Here is a 17,064-nt window from a genome sequence, read left to right on the forward strand (position 1 = left end):
TGAGGGAGCTGTAATGACAAATACTAGGTGTGTGTAGCAACTGAGGGACATATACTAGGTGACTTGAGGGAGCTGTAATGATAAATACTAGGTGTGTGTGGGAACTGAGGGAAATATTCTTGGTGACTTGAGGGAGCTACAATGACAAATACTAGGTGTGTGTAGCAACTGAGGGAAATATACTTGGTGACTTGAGGGAGCTGTAATGATAAATACTAGGTGTGTGTGGGAACTGAGGGAAATATTCTTGGTGACTTGAGGGAGCTACAATGACAAATACTAGGTGTGTGTAGGAACTGAGAGAAAATATACTTGGTGACTTGAGGGAGCTGTAATGACAAATACTAGGTGTGTGTAGGAACTGAGGGAAATATACTAGGTGACTTGAGGGAGCTGTAATGACAAATACTAGGTGTGTGTAGCAACTGAGGGAAATATACTTGGTGACTTGAGGGAGCTGTAATGACAAATACTAGGTGTGTGTATGAACTGAGGGAAATATACTTGGTGACTTGAGACAGCTACAATGACAAACACTAGGTGTGTGTAGGAACTGAGGGAAATATACTAGGTGACTTAAGGGAGCTGTAATGACAAATACTAGGTGTGTGTAGCAACTGAGGGAAATATACTAGGTGACTTGAGGGAGCTGTAATGACAAATACTAGGTGTGTGTATGAACTGAGGGAAATATACTAGGTGACTTGAGGGAGCTGTAATGACAAATACTAGGTGTGTGTATGAACTGAGGGAAATATACTAGGTGACTTGAGGGAGCTGTAATGACAAATACTAGGTGTGTGTAGCAACTGAGGGAAATATACTAGGTGACTTGAGGGAGCTGTAATGACAAACACTAGATGTGTGTAGGAACTGAGGGAAATATACTTGGTAACTTGAGGGAGCTGTAATGACAAATACTAGGTGTGTGTATGAACTGAGGGAAATATACTAGGTGACTTGAGGGAGCTGTAATGACAAATACTAGGTGTGTGTAGGAACTGAGAGAAAATATACTAGGTGACTTGAGGGAGCTGTAATGACAAATACTAGGTGTGTGTAGGAACTGAGAGAAAATATACTAGGTGACTTGAGGGAGCTGTAATGACAAATACTAGGTGTGTGTATGAACTGAGGGAAATATACTTGGTGACTTGAGACAGCTACAATGACAAATACTAGGTGTGTGTAGGAACTGAGGGAAATATACTTGCTGACTTGAGGGAGCTACAATGACAAATACTAGATGACTTGAGACTGCTACAACGACATATTTTGGTGACTTAGGGGACATCATGACATACACAGAAGAGCATATTTGCTCTATTAGAAGCAGATGCTCTTAGCTAATATAAAGAGGTGTCTAATATCAAAGAACTATAATTAATATTTTAATAATTCAGTATTAGCAAACACAATTTTTTATTTATATACACTTCTATTGGGGAGGCACTCTAATAATAATACATTTGATATACTTTGACTTGGTAATACCATTTATTTTATTGAACACTGGGTGGCGCTATATTCATTTAAGTCTGTTTTCATTGATTGTTTTTGGAACTTAAAAATAATTTATATACTGCTTTATTTTCGAGAGAAATAGTGGTAATATGAAAGCAAAATTATTCCTGTGAAATGTGTGTATATTTGTCAGTATGGGTAACATAGACCTTTAAAAATAAAATCTTAATGCATACATATGTGCTTTGTATCAGTAAGTTGTCTGGCATATATCAAAATTCCTCACTGTGCAAGCCAATGTACCGTAACTCAATGTATGGAATTTTTACGTACCTCCAACCACCAGCCTCACTTGGCTGTTGGGGATGTCTTGGATCAAACCTCCCAGCAAGGATAATCTAGTCCGGGAATAATGAAATCAATTATATTACATAAACATTCAATGGAATAAACACTTGAAAGAAAGGTTACATTGTTAAAATAGATGTTTCTAGTTACTCTGTGAACAGTTTATATGATGTATCTTACCTCACTTAGCAGCGCCTGTGAGGCTTGATTGCCAATGCAATGATAATCTGTAGATATTGACCCTGTAGATGAATTAGGAATTAAAGTTAGATTTACAATTGTAACACATGGCATACAGTTAGAAACATGTTTTATTTCAGTCAGTAGGTTACTTCAGTAAAGGAGATGCTTACCAACAGGTCTAGGCACTATCCTTGTTTCCAATGTTGTAGATGATACACTACTTGGTGAGCTGGTCACTCTGGCTGCTTGTTGAGTTATGCTAATGCTGGACAAATCCCTTTCTGGTGGTTCATGTCTGTACAGTGACGATGGTGTGGTTGGAGTTTCAAGTCTGGATAGATTTGAAAAAGACAAAATTTAGCAAATTTTAAAATATATCATACATAGCTATCTGTAATTAGTCAGTGACTGTAATTGCCTGCACCTATCAAGGCAAATATTTTAAGAAAAGTTTGCGGGGGAAGAGAACAAAATATACAGTTTCACTTCAAAAATCAGTCTCTAAGAAAAGTTATATCAGTCAAAACTATTACCTATGCACTCAATTTTGAAGAACCCAATTCGACAACTGAAATAAGTTTGTAAAATTCATTCAAGTAGAACATACTTAAACTTAGGGGGGCACTGCTTTTTGTTGATGACTAGGGAATCATTAAAAGGCTCTACTCCTTATATTAATATTGTTATCTGGCATATCCAACACTGTGAATAACCTGTGGTTAACAAAATCATTATTTTTTTTAAGAACAACTGAATATGTAGAATAGTCATACCTGAACATTCTATCAGTGGATCTTCTCACGGATCTGCTAGGACTTCTGCCCCGGCAACTTGATGATGATGCCGTGGATGTAGTAGAAGATAGGGCTGCTCTAACTTGACTCCTTCCTCGGAATAAAGACAAATCTAGTTCTTCACTGTCCGCTGATGAGGCTTGACTGCTCCTCTGACTGAATTTTTTCCAGGGTGCAGCAGACCTGCCAGTTGAAGATGGTTGTCTCCCTGATGCACTACCAATACTTTTAGAGAGAGCCAGTATCTTGGAAGATAGTGATGGTTTTTTAGCTTCTGAACCATTACCATTAGTTTCTTCCTGTATGGGAGAGGTTCTAGAGACCATGGACAGATGTCTTCTTTGTGGACTTTCACCCCTAACTCTTGGGGAACAGCTTGCAGTAGTGCTTGATGAAGTATGTGACTGCTGCGGTTGACTTCTGACACTGCTTTGCACATTCATAGCTTGACATAGTTCATCAAAGTTCTGAGAATCATCAAATTCCATTTCACTCTCTGAGTGGGATCCCTGACTGTAAGTTTCTCGAAGGTGTAATATTTCCCTTTCAACAGCATCCTGTGTAGAAGTAGAAAAATCAAAAGGTTCAATGGTTTATTGTCATTCTCTGTAAAATTCCAGGTAACATTGAAAATAAAAATAGGGTACACATTAGTAGTAATGAATAACTTTTTATTTGTCATATTTTTTATTTTATTTAATCTTGCAATTGTTGCCCACATATTGGTCAATGCTTTTTGCAGTATGTGAGTGAGCTTTCATGTGTTTGGTTCACAGTTTGGTTATAAAAAAAACACATAAAATGATTTTAGCATGCACAATTTAGGCATGGTCAGCCTTAGTTACTATTTTGATATCATATACGCAGAAATAGGGAAAAAAACTCACCAAAATTGGTTGAAGTTGTCCATCTTGGTTAATATCAGAATGCCCCCTTTCAGGTGATCTTCCTGTTCTTGGGCTATATAGCTCATATGCTCTTCCATAATCTCGGGCTGAATTAGCTGGTCTATTTGGTGATATACGTCTTGTAAATGCATCATGTCTTCTTTGAGGAGACATACTTCTGGCACGTCCAGTACCACTTACTCTTGGAATAGATTCGACTGAAGTATGGCTACTAAGAGGTCTGGCTAGTGTTTCTGAAGATCGCCACCTTCCAGAAACAGCAGGAAATCTTGGTGAGATTTGTGGTGACAGATATTCATGTAAGGAGTCGGTTGAGCTCCAACTTCTAGAACTAAGATTCTCAAAGGAGTGGGATTGCAGTCTTTCATCACTGGATGTTCTATGCAAACTGTTTCTCTGTGGCAGACATGGAGTTGAAAATGTGTTATGTTTAGATTTACGTCTATCTGCTGATTGACTTCTCTTGCTCTTGAACTTGTCTCTTAGCTCTGATGGTTTCCACTGTCCAGATGATGAAGTTCTCGAGTCAGGTGTCCTGCTTCTTGATGATAAACTAGGAGATATATTTCTTGTCCTATCAGTGTAAGATTGTGCACGTCTTCCAGGTGATGTACTGCGGGGTCTAGCAGGTGATTCACTCTGGGCTCTTTCGCCATACAAAATATTGTGTTTTTCTTTTCTAATCTCTTCCTTGGCTTTTTCAGCAAACTGTTTCCTACGCATCTCAACCAATCTAAGTTGATCAATCTCATCCTTCATTTTCTTTTTCTCCTTTTTGGTTCTTTCTTTCAGGGTTTCTCTGGCCTTTGCTATTTCTCTTTTTGATTGTTCCCTTACATCTTTGTACTCTCGAAGTAGTTTGTCAATATCTGAATGACTACCACTGCCACCCTGAACACCAGAATCAGGGACTCCTGTTTGCTGGAAATGTGTTCTCCTTTGATCTAGTAGCTGATTAACAGAACGAGATGCTCTGTTTCTTGTCCGTGAGGTTCTGTTAACATTTTCAGAAGATGAGATATTAATTTCTCTATTTATGTTCTCTCTTTCCTCCAAGAATATTTCAATCTGTGTTCGTCTTCTAGCCTGGATTCGTCTTCTTAAAGCATCTGCCAGTCCGGATGTTGGTATATCATCTTCCAATGCTTTAAGTAGTGCATCAGTCTCACCAATTCCATGCATTAAATCGGCCTCCATTAATTGTACTGTTAAATCATTCCTATCATAATTGAGATTAAGCCACTGGAGTAGTGAATCCCTGTCCTGCATTACAGCATTTAACTCAGTGGATGATAGATTACTCATAGCAGCATCTGTCCCAACCCCCTCATCTTTCATTTCATATTGTGAACCATCTGTTTGGGTGTATGTATCAGTAGGTGATCTATCTAATTCGTCCACATTGTCTTCTTCACCACTGAGTGTATGTAATATTTCCTCAAAATGTTGTTGCATGGTGTCGAGCTCATTTTCTGTCTTAGACAAACTTGATTCATCTGTAAGGCTTGACTCATCTTTTGTTGGTATATATGTCTGGGTGTCACATGTCTTGGTACTAAAATTTCTAGGCAGAACACCATCCTTCAACAAATTGCGTGTCCTTGTTAAAATACTTGGAATAGCCTCACCTTCTTTCAAGAATACAATTGTGAAGGAGTCTGCACTTTCACTTCCTGACTGATCTTCTTCTACAGAAGAGTGTTGCTCTCTATTAACAATTCGGTCAATGTGTACATTAACCTCCCGGTCACTGAGTGTTCTAACATGTTGCTCATCAATTTTACTCGTTCGCTCTTCACATGGTGTTGGGTAGATTTCACGATTTTGATCAGATGAGGAGGTGCTTAAACTGTAATCAACATCAGGTGAAGCTGATTCTTTACTTATACTGCTCTCTTCAAAGTCATCCTTTGGTAGCTGGAATCTTGGTTTACGTTGAGGACTAGCAGACTTTTGTATTATTCCCCTCATTCTATTGTACTCCTCTCTCATTGGATCCAATATGTCACTATCATTAACAGAAACAGGACTAAACATATCATATGTGTCTGTGCTGTGGTCATCAGTGTGGATAGGTGAAGTTGAGGTACCCTTCACCTCTTTTGAATCTAATTTGGAACTGCAATGTCCTGCATGCTGATCAGGCTCACTCTCTGTGGCAATTGGAGGTGTTTCTCTTTCAACAGTGAGTACATAGTTGTCTACTGTAACAGGTGAGAGAGATAATGCCCTCAATCTATATGAGTTTACATCCTCATCATCTGAGATATAAAGTGTATCCTGGCCTCCTGCTTCTTCATATGTCTTTGGCCTTGGTTCTGATTCCATTGGGGTACTAGCATTGATTGCTACAATATCATCTTGCAAGTATTTGATATCAGCAGTTAAATCACTGGAATCATTAGTTGTCGGAGGTGTGTCATCTTCTAGATCACCTATAAGTGCAACTAATTCAGGGTGAGTTGTATCAAGTTCATCAGTGTCTTCAAACTCATCCTCATCATCTTCATCAGTGGACAAGTCAGCTATCATACTATCAATGTTTTGTTGAGCTTCTATTAGGGCCCTGAGATCTTCATCATCTTCAATATCAAGGTCAAGTGACACATCCGAGAAGGCGGGAAGAAGAAAACCAGAGCCAGTATCCCCATTAACAATTTCCTCATTAATTGTTGGTAACTCTCCACTTTTTGTAACATCTTCTGTTTTGTTATTTTTATCTATTTCTTTAGATTTGGGTGGTATTTTTGAATCTGCATTCACATCGAAATCTACTTGATGGCTTGGTGTAACATCACCTTGTTTCTTGATGTTTAGCAAGAATTCCCTGAAAGCATCATTCATTTGTATTGGAGATAAATCCTCAACATTACATTGAGCTGGCTTATCATGCTCTTTTTCAGGGATGATGGTCTCAATCAAATGTCTTCCATTGTCAATTTCTTCTGGGGGATTTGGTTCTGCATGGCCTGTACTAGATTTATCGTGAACAGAGTCTTCTGGTAAATATAAGATTTGTTTTGCTGACAGGAAATCAAGTCTTGGTACCTCACGTTCTGGTTGATTAACTACATTTTCATTTGTGGATGACGGAGCTGATAACTGGGGTGAACTGACATCTCTCCATTTGGCAACAACTTCTTTTGCCCTTTGTGATGCTTGTATAGTTTCTTGTCTTCTGCGAGTAAGGCTGTTAAGAAGGTCAGAAAGATCATCTGGTTCTTGGATTTCTACAGGCTGTCTAGGCTCAACAGATCTGAACACTTCTCTTGATCTCTGAGTCACCAGTGCCGCCCTCTCTCTACTTCTAGCCATGCTCTGCAAAAGGGCAGCAAGATCATCACTTTCGTTCGAAACTCCTTCAGATTGTCTAGGACTGATTTCATGATCACTTTTTCCACCTTCAATATCTGACACTAGGAAATTATCAGCATCAGTTTCTGTGTCTGTCTCCTTGTTCAATGCATCAATATGCTCATCTTCAGTTACATAATCAGAATCAGCATACACAGATTCTGGTCTTGCCTTATGATGTGCATAAAATGGTGCTCCACGTCCGGGTAACATTTGTCTTCGGTCATGTAATCCTGGTCTTCTCATTCGTTCATCATGTACATTTTCTTCTACTTGTTGTTGACCTGGTTGATTTGCCATGGTTGGTTTAGATAAATCTAATGCTCTTTGGCATGTTTTAAGTCTTTCAGCTTCATCAGTTTGATGTCCAATGAACCCTGTCTGAAGTTGTGTAGGTGTTTCATCTTCTTTAATGGGTTTGAAAAACATTTTATTTCCCACATGTGAATTGTCCACTAACATACCAGTCCCATCTGTATTGGTCATTACATCTGTGCTTTTCCGTACAAACTGTTGTTCTTCCTGGTCAACTTGCATTAGTTGGCTAACATTTTCCATGGGTGTACTATCATACTCATCAATGCAAGGCAAATGGTCAGTCTGAGTTCCAAGTTCTGAATATGACGGCCTTCCTTTTATCATCTCTGATACATTTTCCTCTGGAGCTCTATGATGAACAACATCATTTACGTTTAATATTCTTCCACTTTCTTCATCCTCCTCAGTCAACACTCCACTCTCATCATTTACGTTTAATATTTTTTCACTTTCTTCATACCCCTCAGTCAACACTTCACTCTCAGCATACAGTGAACAAGTATTAACACCAACAGAGACTTTGATCTTTGGTACATCATCCGATTTGTCATCATCATTTTCTTTAATGGGTTGAAAAAACATTTTATTTCCCACATGTGAATTGTCCACTGGTGTACCAGTCCTGTCTGTATTGGTCATTGCATCTGTGCTTTTCCATACAAACTGTTGTTCTTTCTGGTCAACTTGTATTAGTTGGCTAACATGTTCCATGGGTGTACTACCATACTTAACATTGCGAGGCACATGGTCAGTCTGAGTTCCAAGCTCTAAATATGACGGTCTTCCATCTATAATTTCTGATACATTCTCCTCTGGAGCTCTATGATGAGCAACATCGTTTACGTTAAATATTCTTTCACTTTCTTCATCCTCCTCAGCCTCCACTCCACTCTCAGCATACAGGGAAAGAGTATTAACACCAACAGAGACTTTGAACTTATGCACATCATCTGATTTGTTATCATCATTTTCTAAGCTATATTCTAACATATTCTTTCTTGACTCATCCAGTTCTGTTGAGATAGGAACAGTATTTATCCCAGTTGACCTTACATGTGATTTCTGTTCTCCTTTAGCATGTTGTTCATCTTTACTTTGCTCAATTTCTTGCAAATTCATCAAGTCACCATTCTCACATTTCTCCTTATTCCACTTTTCTACATCAGTTACAACTGCGGCATCATGAGTGACTGGGTCTGTGTTAATACCAATACTAATTTTCTGCTCAGGTACAGAAAACCCAATATCCAAATTCACTTCATCTAATGACACAGCAGTACGAGATTGCTCTATTAGAGGTCCTTTATATATTCTCTCATCTTCTTCTTTCTCAGAACTGTCATACATACTTCCAGGTTCAATTAATAGAGTTATAGGTGATGTTCCTATGCTTCTGGTTCCGGTAGATTTTTGTTCAGTGTTTGCACCAAATTCAGCTGTGTCTCTCGCAGTTACAGAAGTACAAACATACTCACTAGGTGTTTCAACAAATTCAATTGTCATCGCTTCAATTTGACTCTCATCAATAGTATGTGTCATGGTTGATGCATCAAGTCTTTCACTATAATGTATGGTCATGGGTGATACACTTTCATTTCTAGTCAGCACTGCGACTGTTTCATTATTGATAGGTGATTCATTATCTATATCCAGATCGAATTCAACTAAAGGTGAATAAGGTAGAGATGACTCGGTGTTTGTTGCAACAGTTACCATTAGAGGAACATCTGTATTTATATACCCATCTGTTGTGTCTCTATTCTTGGACACATCATCAGTTAGTAAAGTGGCAGATGACAGGTGAGCAACATCATCTGCACGAGATTCCATACTATGAACATTGCCATGAACAGGAATGAACAAGTCCAGATTTGGTTGAGATTTATTCTCAGTGTGTTCAATGAATGGGTGAAACAAAGTGTCGTCTACTTCCATTTTCATTTCAGTTTGAAGAGGAATGGATGACATACTGGTGCTTGCATTAACATGATTTTTCTGTGGAGATGAGATTACAATATCCCCTTTTATATGTTTTGCTCTTGCTACCATGTCTGACACTCTTCTTCCTACATGTTTATCATCAGGTTTTTCTTCCAACTCTGTGTTTGTACCAACTTCAACCAGGTCAGTCAAGAATGATGTGATTGTACTGGCATCTACACGACTTTTCTTTAAAGGCAAAGATTCTTCGTCGTTGTCATCATTATGGTGTACATCTACAATGGCACTGGTATGCAATTCTGGAGCTGTGTTTGTGCTTGCATCCACAAGATAATTCTTTTGCATTTCAGAGATGTCATCTTCATTACAAGGCACTGCTAATAAACTCTCATTCCCACCATCTACAGTCAGTGAAGTCATAGCTGATTCAGTATTTGTTCCCATTTCAACCATAGATCCACCAGCAGGTGATGTAGCGGTGGAAGCATCAACAAATTCTCTTTTATATTGTGGTGTCTGTGGTGAAATAGTAATATTTGTTGCAAGTTGAATTGGGTATTCTACTGATAGTTGTTGCACTAGCTCTTCAGGTGTTATATTCTGTTCTAGCCTTTGCCTTGCAGATTCTATCAGGTCACTTTCATTGGATGGCTCCTGGACCTCGGATAAAAGTACTACCTGGGTTGCTACATCAGATTTTTGTGGTGTAAGAGTGTCTTTCTGATGAGGCCCATGTTTCCCAGCTTCCAAGTGATCTCCCACCTTAACTGACCCATGAACACCTGGCAGAAGTACTACTTGAGTTGATGCATCATTTTTCTGTGGTGTAACAATGTCTAACTCAAGTTCACTTTGGTATTCTACTGGTATTTGGTGTGAAGATTTATCAGATGGATCTCTCTGTTTAAGTTCCTGTTCTAATGGTTTCACCAGATCACTCTCCTTAACAGGTTGAATAAGTTGTACTTTTTGTGTTACGGTGTCTGTTTTCTGTGGTCTATCAATTATCAAGCGTTCACTTGGGTATTCTACTGATATTTGGCGAATATGCTTTTCAGATGCCAAGTCTTTCTGTTCTGGTCCTATTATAGGTACCCTTTGACCACTCTCCATAGATACTTCTGAATGTTTTGGTGGAAGTACTTCCTGACTTACTGCATCTGTAACCTGTGATGAAACTGCACCAATCACTCCAGTTTCCTTCAAATACATTACTGATATTGGCTGTACATGCTCTTTAGATGATATTTTATTCTGTTCTAGTTTTTGTGTGCTAGGTTCCTCAAAATCATGCTCTGGGGTGGTTTCCTGTACATTAAGAGTTTCTGATTCAGTTTTCTGTGGTGTAACAATATCCACCTTCAGAAGTTCACTTGGGTATTCTACTGATATTTGGTGCATATGCTCCTGTTCTGGTTTTATTATATGTTCTACTTGGTCACTCTCTTTAGATGGTTCTAGTATTGATTCTGCATCCGTTTTCCCTGATGTAACCAGGTCTGCTATGGATATTGGCTGCATATGTTCTGCAGATGTTGTTACTTTATGTACTAGCTTTTGAGTGCCAGGTTCACTCTCTGTGGTTATTTCCAGTACATCAGTTGTTTGTGTTGCAACATTATCATCTTCTGACAGTTTAATTGAGAATTCTGATATTGGGTGGATATGCATCTCAGATGCTATTTCTATCTGTCCTTGTACTTGTTCCAAAAGTTTCACCAGGTCATTTTTCTTAGCTGGTTCAACAAGGTTTGATGGAAGCACTTCCTTGGTTACTGCGTCAGCCTTCTGTGGTGTTACATTATCAACCTTCAAAAGGTCACTTGGGAATTCAACTGATATTGCACTGACATGCTCCTCAGATATAATTTGTTTCTGTTCTAGTGGTGGTTTTACAGATTTCACATGTTCATCCTCCTTTGTGTTTTCAAGTACACCATGAGTTCCTGCATCAAGTTGTTGTGGTGTATCAAGTTCATTTCCATAGTGTACTGATATTCGGTGCATCTGTTCTTCAGATGCTAAATCTTTCTGTTGTGTTCCTTCAATTATAGTTTCCACTTGATCTCTCTCCAAAGATGGTTTAAGAACTGTTGATGGAATGACTTCCTGAGTCACAGTGTCTGTTGTCAGTGGTATAACATTATCAACAACAGCAGGTTCCATTAGGCACTTTACTGATATTGCCTGCACATGCTCCTCTGAAGTAATTACTTTCTGTTCCTGTTCTTGTGTGCCAGGTTCTACTAAGTTACTCTTCATTGGGGGTTCTCGTACAAGAGATTCAGAATCATTTTTTGGTGATGGAACAGTTTCAACTTCTGACAGTTCTCTTGGAAATTCGGATATTGGGTGGATATGTACTTCAGATGTTGTTTCTGTCTGTTCTGGTACTTGTTCTAGAGGTTTTACTAGGTCACTTTTCTTAGCTGGTTCAACAAGGTTTGATGGAGGCACTTCCCCAGTTACTGCATCAACATTCTGTGTTGTAACATCAACCTTCAGAAGGTCACTTGGGAATTCAACTGATATGGCACTGACATGCTCCACAGATATAGTTTGTTTCTGTTCTAGTAGTGGTTTTACAAATTTCACAAGTTCACCATCATTTGTGAGTTCAAGTACATCATGAGTTACTGCATCAGGTTGTTGTGGTGTATCAAGTTCACTTCCATAGTGTACTGATATTCGGTGCATCTGTTCTTCAGATGCTAAATCTTTCTGTTGTGTTCCTTCAATTATAGTTTCCACTTGATCTCTCTCCAAAGATGGTTTAAGAACTGTTGATGGAATGACTTCCTGAGTCACAGTGTCTGTTGTCAGTGGTATAACATTATCAACCACAGCAGGTTCCATTAGGCACTTTACTGATATTGCCTGCACATGCTCCTTTGAAGTAATTACTTTCTGTTCCTGTTCTTGTGTGCCAGGTTCTACTAAGTTACTCTTCATTGGGGGTTCTCGTACAAGATATTCAGAATCATTTTTTGGTGATGGAACAGTTTCAACTTCTGACAGTTCTCTTGGAAATTCTGATATTGGGTGGATATGTACTTCAGATGTTGTTTCTGTCTGTTCTGCTACTTGTTCTAAGGGTTTTACTAGGTCACTTTTCTTAGCTGGTTCAACAAGGTTTGATGGAAGCACTTCCCCAGTTACTGCATCAGCATTCTGTGTTGTAACATCAACCTTCAGAAGGTCACTTGGGAATTCAACTGATATGGCACTGACATGCTCCACAGTTATAGTTTGTTTCTGTTCTAGTGGTGGTTTTACAGATTTCATAAGTTCACCCTCCTTTGTGAGTTCAAGTATATGATGAGTTCCTGCACCAGGTTGTTGTAGTGTATCAAGTTCACTTCCATAGTCTACTAATATTTGGTGCATCTGTTCTTCAGATGCTAAATCTTTCTGTTGTGTTCCTTCAATTATAGTCTCCACTTGGTCACTCTCCAAAGATGGTTCAAGAACTGTTGATGGAATGACTTCTTGAATCACAGTATCTGTTGTCAATGGTATAACAGTATCAACCACAGCAGGTTCCATTTGGCACTTTACTGGTATTGCCTGCACATGCTCTGAAGTAATTACTTTCTGTTCCTGTTCTTGTGTGCCAGGTTCTACTAAGTTACTCTTTGTTGGGGGTTCTCGTACAACAAGAGATTCAGAGTCATTTTTCGGTGATGGAACAGTTTCAACTTCTGACAGTTCTCTTGGAAATTCTGAAATTGGGTGGATATGTACTTCAGATGTCGTTTCTGTCTGTTCTTGTACTTGTTCTAAATGTTTTACTAGGTCGCCTTTCTTAGCTGGTTCAACAAGGTTTGATGGAAGCACTTCCTCAGTTATTGCATCAGCATTCTGTGTTGTAACATTAACCTTCAGAAGGTCACTTGGGAATTCAACTGATATTGCACTGACATGCTCCTTAGATATAATTTGTTTCTGTTCTAGTGGTGGTTTTACAGATTTCATAAGTTCACCCTCCTTTGTGAGTTCAAGTATATCATGAGTTCCTGCATCAGGTTGTTGTGGTGTATCAAGTTCACTTCCATAGTCTACTGATATTTGGTGCATCTGTTCTTCAGATGCTAAATCTTTCTGTTGTGTTCCTTCAATTATAGTCTCTACTTGGTCACTCTCCAAAGATGGTTCAAGAACTGTTGATGGAATGACTTCTTGAATCACAGTGTCTGTTGTCAATGGTATAACAGTATCAACCACAGCAGGTTCCATTTGGCACTTTACTGGTATTGCCTGCATATGCTCTGAAGTATTTACTTTCTGTTCCTGTACTTGTGTGCCAGGTTCTACTAAGTTACTCTTTGTTGGGGGTTCTCGTACAACAAGAGATTCAGAATCATTTTTCGGTGATGGAATAGTTTCAACTTCTGACAGTTCTCTTGGAAATTCTGATATTGGGTGGATATGTACTTCAGATGTCGTTTCTGTCTGTTCTTGTACTTGTTCTAAAGGTTTTACTAGGTCACCTTTCTTAGCTGGTTCAACAAGGTTTGATGGAAGCACTTCCTCAGTTACTGCATCAGCATTCAGTGTTGTAACATCAACCTTCAGAAGGTCACTTGGGAATTCAACTGATATTGCACTGACATGCTCCTTAGATATAATTTGTTTCTGTTCTAGTGGTGGTTTTACAGATTTCATAAGTTCACCCTCCTTTGTGAGTTCAAGTATATCATGAGTTCCTGCATCAGGTTGTTGTGGTGTATCAAGTTCACTTCCATAGTCTACTGATATTTGGTGCACCTGTTCTTCAGGTGCTAAATCTTTCTGTTGTGTTCCTTCAATTACAGTCTCCACTTGGTCACTCTCCAAAGATGGTTCAAGAACTGTTGATGGAATGACTTCTTGAATCACAGTGTCTGTTGTCAATGGTATAACAGTATCAACCACAGCAGGTTCCATTAGGTACTTTACTGGTTTTGGCTGCACATGCTCTTCAGAAGTAATTACTTTCTGTTCCTGTTCTTGTGTGCCAGATTCTATTGAGTTCCTCTCCTTTGAGGGTTCTCGTACTTTAAAAGTTTCTGAATCATTTTTCTGTGGTGTAACTGTACCAACATCGGATACTTTTCTTGTTAATTCTGATATTGAGTGGATATACACCTCAGATGCCGAGTCTTCTAGTTTCATCTGTTTCATAGGTTCCACTAGGTCACTCTTTATTGATGGTTCTGGAAGTATTCCATGAGTTGCATTTGTTTTCCGTAGTGTAACATTATCAAATTCTCTTTGGGATTCTACTGATATTGGGTGGATACGCACTTCAGATGTTATATGTGTCTGTTCAGGTACTTGTACTCTGGCTTTCACTAGGCCAGTATTCCTAGCTGGTTCAACATGTTTTGATGGGATAACGTTTTGTGTTGCTGCACCCATTTTCAGTGGTGTAACAGTATCAACCTTCAGAGATCCAATTTGGTGTATGTGCTCTTCAGATGCTAAGTTCTTACTTTCTGATTCTGCGTCAGTATTCTGTGGGGTAGCAGGATCAACTGTCGCGAGTTTGATTGGATACTTTACAGACATGAGCTGTGTATGCTCTTCTGATGATATTACTTTTCGTTCTAGCTGTAGTGAAACAGACTCGCTCTCCTCAATTTGTTTCAGTACATGATAAGTTTCTGAAGCTGTTTTCTGTGGCTTATCAACTTTTGGAAGTTCAAGTGGGTATTCTACTAATATTGGGTGGATGTGCATTTCAGATGTTATGTCTTTCTGTTTATGTACTTTGTCACTAGGTTCACTCACAAGCTCACTCTCTTTAACTTGTTCTATAAGTGTTGATTCAATTACTTCATGAGTCGTTGCATTAATAAACTGTGAATTACCATTGTCAACCTTCAGAACATCACTCGATATTGGGTGGATAGACACTTCAGATGTTATTTCATCATGTAGTTTTTGATTTCCAGAATCTGTTAGGCAGATGTCAGGGGGGTCAATGCATAATGAAGGAAGTACTTCTTGAACAGCTATATCTGTTCTATGTGGTAGTCTTGCATATTCAGCTTCGTTTGTTTCCATATACTCAGATAAGATGTAGGATGTAACAGTGGGTGTTCTATGAACAATAACAGTTCCTCCCAATTCTCTTGGTGACAATGTATAAAGTTCTTGCTCTTCATTATTATCGACAACAGGGAGGTGCATATTTAAACCAAGAGGTAAAGTATCTGATGAAGCAACAGTTGCATCTTCTAACTCAGAATCAGCAATGTATTCATCCATAAACTCATGCCGTGAGCTGTCTTGGTGTTGGTTATTGGATGCTGTATTTGATGGTTGTAGCTGAACTTTATCTTCAGGCCAATAAGTAGGGTTAGATGAAATAACATGACGAGACACAACACCACTTTCAATTGCCATTCCAGTATTAATTTGTTGATATTGCAATGAATATTCTCCATCATCAGTTTTGCAAGATGCACCAATAATAATTTTTGGATATTCGGCTACACAGGCGTCAGATACTGGTAATATGGGTTGTATTACATCTTCCTCATCACTTAAATTGAGAGCATGTGTATGTTTGTCATCATATGGAATAACAGTGTTCTTAACTGTACTACCACTTTCCTCTAGCTCATCAGCTGTGTATTTTTCTGACGCATTGAGGTCCATGTTTAAAACCGTTGTATCACACACTTCATCAGATTGTAGGGTCAACATGGTTTTGACTTTGTCATCTGATGCAATAACAGCACCCATTATTGCATCACACTTTTGCTCATCAGATGGATATTCTACTGCCATTGATGGAGCAATTACAACATCCAATTGGCCATCTATTTCAGCAGATACAGAGGTCAGTGTGGGTGGAATGTTGTCATCAGATGGAATAACAGTGTCGTTGATGGCATCATCACTTATCCTTTGCCCCTCAGTGTGATATTCTGTCAAAGATGGTGCAAATAAAACATTCATTTGGCCATCCATTTCAGTAGTTTCAGGAGACAGTGAAAGTGTGATATTATCAGATTGAATATCAGTGTCTTTAGTATCAACACTAATCAATTCTTCCAAAGTTTGACACACTACTGTCATTGATGGCGCAATGGCATCATCCATTTCAGCAGATTCAGATGTCTGCGTGTGTGTGATTTTATCATCAGATGGAATGAAATCTATGGTGACATAGAGTTCATCAGTTACAGCAGATTCAGGTGTCAGTGTGGGACTGACTTTATCATCAGATGGAATGAAAGCGTCCTTCAATACAGTATCACTATCCATTTGCTCATCAGCTGGATATTCTAATTTCACTAATGGCGCAATTGCAACATCCATTTGTATATCAATTTCTGCAGATTCGGGTTTCAGTGTGGGTTTGACTATATCACCAGATAGAATAACAGTTTGCTCGACTGCATCATCACTATCTTTTTGCTCATCAACTGGAGGCTTTACTGACATTGATTGCGCAATTGACACATCCGTTTGCCTATCCATTTCAGAAGAGTGAGGTGTCAGTGTGGCTTTGACTTTATCATCAGATGGAATAGCAGCGTCCTTAATGGCATCATCACTATACTTTTGTTCATCAGCTGTAAATTCAACTGTAATTGTTGGTGCAATTTCAACACCCATTTGCCCACCAATTTCCGCAGATTGGGGTGACATTGTGGGTGTGATTTCACTATCAGATGGAATAATGGCATCTTTGACTACATCACCACTATCTTTTTTCTCATCAACTGGATATTCTACTGTCATTGATGGTGTGATTTCAT

General features: G+C 38.8%; 1 protein-coding gene across 1 annotated transcript in view; it reads right to left on the reverse strand.

Moving 5' to 3' along the window:
* LOC102805626 (uncharacterized) overlaps positions 1–15,977 on the reverse strand; it is a 28,068-nt gene extending 12,091 nt beyond the window's left edge. The window contains exons 1-5 of the mRNA XM_085492058.1: positions 3,677–15,977; positions 2,769–3,346; positions 2,166–2,326; positions 1,993–2,054; positions 1,798–1,862 (exon numbers count right to left, since the gene is read on the reverse strand). Coding sequence (XP_085348184.1) covers positions 1,798–1,862; positions 1,993–2,054; positions 2,166–2,326; positions 2,769–3,346; positions 3,677–15,955 — 13,145 coding nt within the window. The 5' untranslated portion in view covers positions 15,956–15,977. The remainder of the gene's footprint in view (positions 1–1,797; positions 1,863–1,992; positions 2,055–2,165; positions 2,327–2,768; positions 3,347–3,676) is intronic.
* Between the last annotated feature and the right edge of the window lie 1,087 nt (positions 15,978–17,064).

This window comes from Saccoglossus kowalevskii, chromosome 2, assembly GCF_978046115.1.
Source record: "Saccoglossus kowalevskii chromosome 2, keSacKowa6.1, whole genome shotgun sequence".
NCBI classification, from domain to species: Eukaryota; Metazoa; Hemichordata; class Enteropneusta; family Harrimaniidae; genus Saccoglossus; species Saccoglossus kowalevskii.